This window comes from Homarus americanus, unplaced genomic scaffold (genome assembly GCF_018991925.1).
Source record: "Homarus americanus isolate GMGI-L3 unplaced genomic scaffold, GMGI_Hamer_2.0 scaffold51216, whole genome shotgun sequence".
Taxonomy (NCBI): domain Eukaryota; kingdom Metazoa; phylum Arthropoda; class Malacostraca; order Decapoda; family Nephropidae; genus Homarus; species Homarus americanus.
In genome coordinates, this window is record NW_024721271.1 from 357,002 (window position 1) to 369,180 (window position 12,179).

Below are 12,179 nucleotides of genomic sequence, written 5' to 3' on the forward strand. Positions count from 1 at the left end.
TCTATGTGAGTACCTATTTATGTCCATCAGTATTTGCTTCGTTACATTTAAGTAATTCAGTGTTTCACGTTAGTTAATTTCAGTGTTAGTTTTTATATGTTTATGCAGTGTTAACGTAATCCAATGCTTTATTTTTATTTTTTTGATGTTTCGATGTTTAGTATCGTATGTGTCTTAAAAGTTACGATGGTGAATCGATTTGTTGTGACAGCCTACGAGGCTCTATATTATGTTGATATTTAATTAATTCAATTCTTAAAGGTTTATTTTATTTATTTTTATTCCCTTTTAATTTACTCCACATTTTTGTTTGGTTACGCCTAGAACCTGGATATTTAAGTAAATTAAGAGACGGCGTAACAAAGTGTAAGAGGATGCACCTGGGGCGTACCAACGGTAAGGAGGCGTATCATATGTCCCAACGTGATGAAGAAACTGCACTATTTGAGACTGAATGTGAGAAGGACCCAGGTGTGTATGTTGACAATGAGCTGAAGTTCTCGGGCCATTGCGAGAAGAAGGTAAATCATACAAATAAATGATTGGGCCTTATGAGAAGGTCGTTCAGATATCTAAACGGTCCGTCCCTCGTAACGATCTTCAAGAGTGAAGTGCTTCCCCATCTGGAAAATTGTCACCAGACTGGTGCCTGCACTTCGGCAACTCAACTACCCTGAGAGATTGGAGCGCCTGAACTTGCCTAGCTTATACTACAGACGGGCAATGGGCGACCTAATTGGGGTGTGTAAGCATCTCAAGGGGCACTACTCAGTTGAGTGTCCTTACTTGAGGCTGGCGGACGCTCGCGCCACAAGGGGTCACAGCTCAAGATTGCAGAAGCAGCAGGTCCAGAAAACTGTGATGGCAAACTTTTTCGGAGTGAGAGTTGTGAATTCTTGGAACAATCTACCAGAAAGTGTTGTGACGGCACCGAGTGTGAGCTCTTTCAAGAACAGACTTGACCAACACTGGAGCAGCTTCAGGTACATTCAGGAGCCGGTGCATGCCCAGTACTTGCCAACAGTGTGTAACAGAGACGTGACCGATCGCCCAAGCGGCTAGCGAGCCGATCAGTGGTGAAGAGGATAAAAGTAAAAAAGAAGAGCTGCAGGTTGTCTGCTGACCCACAGATAATTATCGCACTATTTGCTATAAGGACCATTTAGGTTGTACAAAAAGGACCTTGAACATGTTTACCCCGGTGGCTTATGAGGACTCTCTCTCTCTCTCTCTCTCTCTCTAACTCTAACAAATCCTGCGTTCGTCTTCACCTTTTCTTCCCGCACAGTTCATTAAGTCGTCACAATATGTTAGTACGCAAAACAATATTGTTAACACCATTTTACTTCATACACAGAAAACCATTCAATTATTTTTACGTAGATCCAGAGAAAATTTACTTCTAATCTGAGCCTTTACTTGGCCTTGTACGATGTTGTTCGAGATCCATTGGTATGTGTGCCTCGCTTTAAGGTATTGTTATTGTTATTATTATTATATTTATTATTACTACCAATGATAAATTCTGTAATCATTATAATTGTCAAGAGCATTCATGTTTTCCCTCACAATATCAGCAAGTATAATACACTAAGTCATACTTTATACACCAAACAACTGGTCTTGTAAGGTGGTGTATAAATAATTCATATTTAGCAAATATTCTGAGAGAAAGTGGATCTCGTAGCCTTCAGCCTCACTGTTGACTTCAGATGGCGTCAGAATGATCGACACAACACTTGACCACCTTTACTTCCCACACTGTAAAGTTATGTACTGTACAGACTCATAGCTGGGTGGATAAACAGTATTCCGAGCGCCAATCATCCATACCTAGAACAGGAGGCAGACGCTATTGCACTCAGCTGCCGCCCATCTCAATCTTTCTGTTTTAATTAATGAAAACGTAAAGTAAAAGAACGAAAATCCTAAATTTGTTTTTTTTTCTGTTTTTCCTGTGTAGGTCAGATATCTTTGTGCCATATTTTAGCCTGTTAAGTCAGACTGAGGGAACTGTGAGTCAAATTCTGTGTTTGCCTCAGTTTACTGTTTTCATCACGAACTCTTTAAGAAATTGAATAGAACCTAAATACTGTAAACACATCCCCAATAAACTCCAGGAAGATTGAAGGGTTAGCACTCAGGTGTATAGTTTGAAAGTTGAAGTTATAAAGAAACCATAACAGTAAAACGATAAGTCTTCCATCTTTTAGCGTGACAATTGCAATAACAAGTTTTGTAATTTCTATTTTTATTTTAGAATAATTACAGAAATAATAAACTAACCAATTACAGATGTCAGTCATGTAGAAATAGGTTATAGAATATACAGAATATATAATTGATTGTAAATAGAAAATAATTGTGATGTATTGGTCCCTGGTCCGTACAGTGTATATATATGAATGGAGGAAACTGCAGAGGGCCTATTGGCCCATACTGGGCAGTCCCATTTACACCCAAACCCTATTGCTCATATATCCATCCAACCTACTGTATACTTGAAGCTATCCAGCGTATTCGAGTTAATGATGATATTTGGTAACTCGTTCCACTCGTCCATTACTCTATTTCCAAACCAATGTTTACTTATCTCGCGTCTTAATCTAAATTTGTCTAATTCAAAACCATTGTTACGAGTTCGCTCCTGGTTAAATAGTTTGAGTACCTTTGCAATGCCCTTTGTTTAGCCCTGACTTCCATTTATACACCTCTATTATATCGCCCCTCACTCTGTCTCTCGAAGGAGTGCAAATTAAGATGCTCTAACCTGTCTGTACTCAAGGTTCTTAATGCCCAGGATTAGTCTTGTCATTTTCCTCTGAATTCTTTCTAGGGATTCTATATCCATTCTGTAGTACGGTGACCAGAATTGAACCGCGTAATCCAAGTGAGGTCTCACAAGCGCAAGATACAGTTTTAGGATGACCTCGCTAGTCTTGTAACTAACACTCCTTTGTCTGAACCGAAGTACTTTATTAGCCTTGTTTCGAGCAAATCCACATTGTTTACTTGGCTTAAGATTCCTACTTATCATTACTCCTAAATCTTTCTCGCAGTCGGATTTCTCAATAACATCGTTGTTCATCTGGTATCTGGTTTCCCTGTTTACATCTCCTATGCTGAATACTTTACATTTGTCCACATTAAATTTCATCTGCCATTTTTCAGACCATTCGAAAAATTTGTTTAGATCTGCCTGTAGTTTTGCGGAGTCCTCGTCAGATTTAAATACACGCCCTATTTTAGTGTCATCAGCAAATTTACTTGTGTTGCTGTCTACGCCGACATCTATGTCGTTTATGTATATAATAAATAATAATGGTCCGAATACTGAGCCTTGGGGAACTCCACTAGTGACGTTGCTCCAATCGGATTTGTGCCGTTCATGCTCACTCGCTGTTTCCTGTCCTGTACGCCCTAATCCATTTTAGAATATCTCCTTTAATGCCATGAGCCTCCATTTTTCTTATTAGTCTTTCGTGGGGGACTCTGTCGAAGGCTTTGCTAAAGTCGAGATATACCACATCATAATTGTGCCTCCCAATTCAACACGAACTAGGAGGGACGAGAACAGTGGGATGAGGACAGGAAAACGATACGTATGTTAAAGATTTATTACGTTAATATATAAGTCTAAATAGTCTCTGGTAGTCGATAAAATGTGTTATTCCAAAGAAATTGATAATTCCTAAATTAATGTAACCTTTATGACCCACAGATATTTTACTGTTTACGATTCTAATAACGGGTAAACAACATTCCCGTTCAACTGTATAAGAATCCCCGTTGTTCTCTGCGATGACTAGATTTCCGTTTACAGATATGGATATCCTGGTTTTCTTTTAACGGGTAAGAGACATTTCCGTTCAACTGCACCGTCACACACTTTGTACACTACAGTACTGTTGATTCCAATCTTAGATATAGTCTCAACTACAGTTCTCAGTCTCCGCTAACATTCACTTGTTGCTGTCAAGTGTGTCTGTTTGTCTCTTACTCCACCATGACTCTTCCTGTTACCCACAGTCAAGACAGTCGTTACTTGACTTTGAGGTAGGATGAATTAGGTATTTCGAAGTCTACATCATATCGCAGTCTTATCTCTTGTGTGCACCTTCCCTACAAACTTGGCTGGATTTTCTAACGTCTCTCTTTGCTATTTACAACTAATCTATAATTTCAAATAGAATCTTTCTTCACTGTCCACAACTGGTACTTGATTTTCTTTCGCCAATAACTCCGCTGCAACTTCAGTTACAACTAAGGCCGAAACTTGTCGTCACTTTACCTACACATATTTTCTACTATAATGCTATACCTTGTTACCGTCTACAGCTTGGACTTAACCTGACACGGGTCCTCCCTGGAGAGCACCGCCATGATGTTGCCAGAAGGTGTGTCCACGGGGAGGAACACCTCATTGTTGTCCTTGCTACCCACCTCCTTGAACTTGCTCAAGTCGACGGTGTAGTAATGCTTGTTGGGCATCGTCACCTTGATCTGGGATATCTGTCGTACAACACCAGTATTTAGAATGTGAGGGATAAATAGTACAATTGAGAGAGAAATATATGTATTTGTCACTTGCTGGACGAAACTATAAAACCAACCTTAAGCTGCCTGGAAGAGTTAAGTTACTGTAGGTTAGATTAGGTTAACGTAAGGTTTGGTTATTTTAAGTGGAATAATCGAAGGTGTCTCATCATTAGGTCATTCAGCTACTGTATATGTACTTGACCCTGAATAGTCTGGGATCGTCCATACTGACCTCCGGAACGTCTGTTAGCGCGGCCTGCTGGATGAGGTGAACAGTGTTCTGGACGGAGGGGGAGAAGATGCCGGTATCAGGCGGTCCAGAAAACTTATCGTTGATTATCTTCAGTATCGTCACCCTGTGGGGAGACAGGTGTTGTGTTATACTGAGGGCCAGAGGGGACACAGTTGTAAAGCAAACTATCCAGAACTCGTTTAATCAGTGGATCAATGTATAAACTCTTAAATCTATACATGTTAATTGGTGACAACAGAGAAGATTACTACACAACCTCCTCCCCCCCACATAGTCCATCTTGACGTGTACTGAGCCAGACTACAGACACGTACATCTTGACCTGAGACTGGATAGCACACACACACACACACACACACTGTAGTCTTTGTTCCACTAATGATCTTAATATCATTTGTTTGTTTTTATTCTTTTGCTTTTCGTATCTCATGTTCTACCTTACATCCTCCCAACTCTATCTCTCTCTCTACTGTTCACACACACACATATACTCGATCCATCCATCCACCCTTCCTTCCTTCCTTCCTTCAATTCCAACCTCCCACTCCTTCCCCCTTACCAGATCTTGCCGAAGTCGACGCCCTTGTGTTTGTTATATTGCCAAGAGGATGACACGATGGTCGAGAAGATGCGGTCCTTCATGTCAGGCAAGGTGCGGAATTCATCGCTAACGAAGTTGACGAAGGCGGACTGGGTCGTCTTGAGTACCCGCATCCCTTCCAATCCCGTGGTGACCAGCGGCTCCTCTAAGGTCGGGAAGACAAGTGCAGTGGTGAGGGATCGTAGAGAAGGAAGTGAGAGGAGGAGGAGGAGGAGGAGAGGTAAAAGAGAAGGAGGGAAGGACAGGAGAAAGAGTCGAAAGGAGATGATGATTACAAGACTCATCAGACAAATAGCAGATAACAAACCAACGATGATGCTTTCTCTTTGCCACACTCGGGTTCACGGATATTGCCACAAGGAGAAGTGGCCGTGTGTGTGTGTGTGTGTGTGTGTGTGTGTGTGTGTGTTCAGAGGTGACGGGGAAGGGGGGGGAGGGTGGAGGTGAGAGAATAAAAATGGTAAGAAAGAGGGAAGGTTTGGTACAGTAAAGAGAGATGTTCTAGGTTGTAATAAGATCAAAACAGACCAACTGTGATGAAGATGACGATGATAGTGGTGATGAATGAGACTCAGGTGTACTCTCACTGCACCTCCCCTGACCTGGCACGTCACTTCAGTCTCTCTGGAGCCAATGCTTGACCTCTGACTCCTTATTGTAGGACATGACTTGACTAAAACAACAAATCATAACCTTCCCCCTCCTGTAATAATGACCTGCTTGCCTGCTCGCCAACTTACCTCCACGCTTCTGGTCTACTTTGCAAGTGTGCAGACACTCAGGGGAGTAGATGAAGGAGTGGTTGTGGGCGCGGCCTTCCACCACCTGACGGCGCCACGGATAAGCATCCACGGTAATGACCACCTCTTGCACGTGAGGGTACTTAGCAAGGAAGTGGGAGCACAGCAGCAGCGCGAAGTCTTCCGGGGACGTTACCTGCGGGAGAGTGGAGCAGGGTCAGCAGATGATTGGTTGACAGTTAACATGACGACATTCCTCTAATTGTTTACGTTTGATGAGCTGACTGGTCTAGGCAGAGAACATGATGCCTCCTGTATCATTATAGGGGTGTTAATTGCTGGTGCAAAGTCTCAAGAGTAGACGGACGAATAGATACATGGACAACAACTGTATCCTCCTTAGACCTTAATTAATGGTGGAAGGACGGGCTGATGAAGAGAACTAGCAGAAGACTACAATACCTGTTGCTGCGCCACCTACCCCGTGCTTCTTGGCCAGGATATAGACGGTGTTCTTCTGGGAGTCGGTGGCCACCACATCGGCATTATCGCCGTGAATGTAGTCCTTGTCAGAGGCCAAGGTGAGCTGGGTACTGACCACGAACTCCTTGATGGAGTGCACGGCGCTGTCACGACGTACATGCAGCAGTTTTATGCTGTTCTTGCCGTACCCTCGCTCAACCCACTTAAAATTCTTATTCATATTATCTGCAAGAAAGTTCAGAATAATAGTATAAAGTTCGGTTGTCTTTGTTGAAGGTATAAAATGGTATAAAGTGCGTAATTTGCATGTGTGTGTGTGTGTATGTGGTGAAAAACTTCTCTTACTCTGATACGATAAGTATTTCTTGGAGACATTTTATTCCAACAAAGCGTTAATCCCAAACTGTAGGGTTATATGAGCTATTCCGTTTCATCAGGTCAGTTAGTGTTTATCTTCCTGTCATCTTTTTAATATATCATTGTTACCTTCTCACAGGAGAAAACTCTCCTTCGTGGGTACTCCCTATCCCCCGCCTCTTACCTACTTACATAACATCAACAAACAAAAAAGACTACCTTCATGACTGAGGATGACGGAACATTGACTACCACCATCCTAAAGAGTGGAAATAACACTTACTGGAAAACAAAAGATAAGTTACAATCACACAAACACTCACTGGCCTGGAAGTTGGATTCTGGATTATATTTTTAAGTAGACGATTGACGAGCAGAGTAGCTGAGCGCGGCCGCCGAGAGCCCGTCATCTCCAGGGACTATGTAAAATAGTCTCACCCAACACACTAGTGAACAAAGGGGAACTTGCTAAGTGAAGGTGATATTTCCTTACATAATTGGAAGGGAAGTGAATGATGGGGAAATCAACGAAAATGGGTAAATTTAAGAACGAGAGATAAATTACAAGGATCTTGGCACACTACACCGAACTGGCTGGATATACAGTATACAAGTTTTTGTATTGCTGTATCCAGTATATAATTCGTGCATCATAGTACGAGGTGTTTTTTTTCAGGGAGTGAGACTGTGGCTCTATCACCTCTGATTATTGCTACACATGTTCGTGAAGTACCGTTCAGAATGCAACTAAGTAACCTAAGTATAGATTTAACAACTAGATATACAGGTAAAGAAAAAACTAAAGAAACATTTAAATTTAGGCTGGAGAACATCAAGCGCGTCTTAACTCTGGATATTAGCTGAAAGACCGATGGCACAAAGTCGTCTGGAACGTAAACTTAGGACACCCTGGCCTTGTCGCCACAGCCAGGGTGGAGTTGCTGCACCCGGATTGGTCAGTCAAGGTGGGCAGAGCATTATGTCCCGCCACACTCCCTCACTGCGCGCCTGGTCAAACCACGACTCCGCCTTCTAGATAATTTTCCCATGACGAACACCACCACAGGCTCACTCTACTCCTGTACTGTGCCTGGTAAGGTACTAAAAAAATCGAGGTTGGAAAATTTACACATACTGTTCCTTCTGTTTACTGTACATTGAGATGTGTGGATGGAATATTCCACGTCAGTCTATCATGATTTAAAGTGCTGTACATATTATATACGTCAGCAGCTAAGGTCTTTAAGGACGTAAACAAGACAAATTGTATTTAAGAGTAAGAGAGATATATTTCCTTATGTGTATGGCACCTCAACACAACTGTATACCAACTAGCAGGTTTAAATTTTTTAACATAACACAGAGGGTTCATGGAACAGTCTACCAGCGCAAGCTGTGGAATCAAGAAAAGTGCTAGGCTTCAAAATAGCACGGGCAAAATTATCACGAACAATGGAGAGATCCTACACAGGTCACTGGCGTCCTTCCCTCGGCAGTTAGATCTATAATAACTCTAACAGGAACACTAGTGATAGTCGACCTATTAGAACAATGCGTGGCCTAGCCCATAGCCTCGCTCAGCCGCCTGGTACTACTGGTCGAGTTATATAATAATGTCCAGTGAGGTCACAGATAACTTAAACTGAACTTTAGAGGAACCTGGGATCACCATAATATTTTAATAGAATATTAACCACCCTAACGCTACCTGGGGGAGGGGGGTTAAGTTAGGGTAGTTCGACAATGTCTATATTTATCCTGGGTTAGAAAACTAGCAGGCAGCCTCGCCACGAGCATACTGATGAGCTTAGGTATACTTGTTGCCTCAACATCCTCCACCCGCTAGCCTCACCCCAGGGATGATTTTAAAATAAATGGAACTTTAAATATATTTAGGCAGATTGACGATCAAACTTCTTGTACAGTCCTCCTAACTCCTTTGCACTGTTTACATAGTTTAATAGATGTATGGAAACTATGAATTTGCAGACCAATACGTTCAATTAGATTAAATGAAGAGTGGTGGTGTGTGGCTCGAGCACTGGTCATCTGGTAAAGTTGAGCCTCAACTCGTTGGTGGTTTCGTGGTGGGAGCCCCTCCCCGTCCAGGCCTCCAGACACCTCACGCCTACCACAAATAAACAGGTACAACTGCGGCGACTGCTTGGAAGATGTTGCCAATTCCCAGGCGAAAAGCGTTTAATCCACCAATAACTTTTCTAAGTCTCAAGTTCCCGACAAAGAGTTTATGATCGCTGTCATACAATGCACATATTTACTTTCGCTTGCAGATGTTAAGTCACCCTAGATCCCGATTCCGCAATTAAAGTTGGTACAGTCAGTGTTGACACTAGACAGCTATAAGAAACATGTCAACATAGCCTCCCGCTGTGTCGCCATCATAGATTTGTTCGTAAATATTTAAATGGGAATTGTTTTAGGATCTGTGAGAGCGTCAGGTTTATGGACCCCACTTTCACATACACCAGAGTGTGTTAGTGAGGCATCTTATCAGGAAGGGACAACGGAGGCCATAAAATAGCAGAAGGTAGTGTCAGTGTTTCAAGGGCTTGTAAAATGCCGAGTAGTCTGGGACGCCTATGTCTCCTAAGTGTTAAACTACAGGGAAAAAGTGACCTCTAAGTGTTACAATACAGGAAAAAGTGGGTGTGGTCCCTAAGCATCACCTCGTTGAACGCATACACACACACACACACATGAGAACTTTCAAATTGATTAATTGAACACATTGCAACAGTTGTCACCCTCAAACCCTCCGTATCAAGAGGGAGGAGTTTTCTCTAACGAACGAATAAGTAATTTATCCCCATTTCAATGCCATATCTCAGAATTCATTCATTTTTTAGTCACTCCTGTTTCGTTTTTTGTTCCCTCGATTGATCTTAATATAATGAAAACAAACATCGCTCGTACAAAATGCTACCTAAAATTCCCTCCGACAGAACAAATTAACGCTAGATGAAGATGAATGCAGTCAATATGTCTACAGAAAGTGTAATGTGGAAGAAAGGAATGCACCAATATAAAACTCGAGTTGTTTTCAGACAAATATCGATGCCGTTCACCCCCCCGTGAAGAACCTGCGGCCCTGTTGTGGCTGTATATAGGAATCAAGGTCAACACCAGTCAGTACAGGTAGCATAGTTGCAGCACTACTCCTGCTCATTGTTTGCACGACCTTTACAGGCATTACATGCACCATCACTGTTTGTTGTCGGCAAGCTTTCACTGTCCGAAACCTCCAAACACACATTTCGGTTATGCTTGATAAATGTTCTTGGCAGCTGTATATTTGGTAACTGGCAGATGTTGTGGAATTACTGTTAAAATTGAAATGCATCTTAAAAAAAAATAATGTAAGAAATTTTTAATGGAAATATACCAACATGATAAATTCTTTGCGATTTAACGTTTAAAAGACGTACTAATACAAGTTCTCTTACAAAATTAAGAGTAATACACAAAGTAGAAACTCAGAAGTCTAGAGCAAAACAAAAAATAACCCTTCACCCGTTCGGTTGCTTGTTGTCTGCCAAGTGGGAAGGGAAGATGCTTGACTCCCCGTGGTAGGTACTGACCATCCATTTATTAACGCGTTAATCTCATGATAAAAATTATGTTTTGAAGGAATCTCTCAATGTGTTTTAGACCACCAAGGAAGACTTTTGTGTCATGTACTTTACTACTCATATCATTTTGGTTGAATTTCAGTATTATCGAATAGTTAAAAAAACAAAATAGTATGTAGTCACTTAGAGAATTGCACAGCGGAGGACAATTAAGCCACCGCTGAATTCTTCTAACACATTACACAAACATTTTACTGATGACTGTGCTGAAGCCTTTAGCGTAGTCTTACCTGTTGTGGTGCAGATGCTGACGAGTTCGGAGTTGGGCTGAGCGGGTGTTAGAGTGACTATGACTCCTGCTGGACAACTGGGAGATACCCACCCCAGCCTCTTGTATAAACCCACCTCCCTTAACCCGTCTCATACCTCCCCACCTACCTTACCGCTCCTACCCACCTCCCCACCTCCTGTGACCCGTCTCATACCTCCCCACCTACCTTACCGCTCCTCATCCACCTCCCCACCTCCTGTGCCCCTTCCTCCATCCCACATAACTTGCTCCATCTGTTCGTCTGTTTTCTTGCCAGGACGAAGTATTGTGTCAGTTCGATCCAGTCTGAGGATTATGTGTATTTATTACTTTTCCAGTGGGTTTTGAGGTGTCGCTAGCATAGAATTATTACTATTATTATTAATAGTAGTAGTAGTAGTAGTAGTAGTAGTATCAAATACAACTTCGAAAAAATCCTTAGCTAATACAACCCAAACTCAAGACAATTTCGTTTGGAGTCTGTGACGTTAGTTTGTACATAAACCGGTCAGTGGTAACTTAAGAACATAAGAACATAAGAATGGGGGAAACTGCCGGTACGCGGAGAGTTTTCAGAAAAGAAAGAAACTATAATCACGTTCCACACCACGTGACACTGCCGGGACATCTGACTCGGTCTTTTTTTTTTTACATTTTCATTGTAGTTTTTATATTTATTATGGCTATATTTTTCATTTACTCACTCATGTTAAAAGTCATTGCTATGCAACTAACGAATGCGATATAATGAACAGCAAAACAGAGAACTGAAATACGTATAACAACACCTTCATGATGGTGTGGCGTTTGACTCTGTGGGAACCACACCCGATATATAACTAGGGCGCATAGAACATAAGAACATAAGAACATAAGAAAGTGGGATACTGCAGGAGGCCGACTGGCCCATACAGGGCAGATCCCTTTCACACCCATCCCAGCACTTCCATGTGCCTATCCAACTTCGTCTTGAAGCTCCCTAGCGTCCCCGATCCTACTATAGCACTCGGTAGCCTATTCCACATATCCACAACTCTATTACCAAACCAGTGCTTGCCTATATCCTTTCTGAATCGGAATTTATCTAATTTAAAAGCCATTTGTTCTAGTTATTTCGTTATTACTGAGCTTCAGAACATCTTCCATTTTACCCTTGTTAATCCCACTTACCCACTTGTACACCTCTATCATATCTCCCTAACTCTACGCCTCTCTAATGAATGTAAGCCTAAGCTTTTCAGTCTTTCTTCATATGGAAGGTTTCTAATATTATGGATCATTTTGTCATTCTTCTTTGTACTCTCTC

At 41.9% G+C, this 12,179-nt stretch overlaps 1 protein-coding gene across 1 annotated transcript; it reads right to left on the reverse strand.

The window, feature by feature from the left end:
• Positions 1-3,603: 3,603 nt before the first annotated feature.
• On the reverse strand, positions 3,604-10,956 carry LOC121861661 (uricase-like). The gene is made up of 6 exons (XM_042359556.1): positions 10,854-10,956; positions 6,615-6,841; positions 6,134-6,329; positions 5,352-5,538; positions 4,772-4,895; positions 3,604-4,512 (listed from the first exon to the last, which is right to left on the reverse strand). Exons 2-6 carry the CDS (start codon positions 6,834-6,836, stop codon positions 4,333-4,335), a joined length of 909 nt encoding a protein of 302 aa, XP_042215490.1. The 5' UTR covers positions 6,837-6,841; positions 10,854-10,956; the 3' UTR covers positions 3,604-4,332.
• Between the last annotated feature and the right edge of the window lie 1,223 nt (positions 10,957-12,179).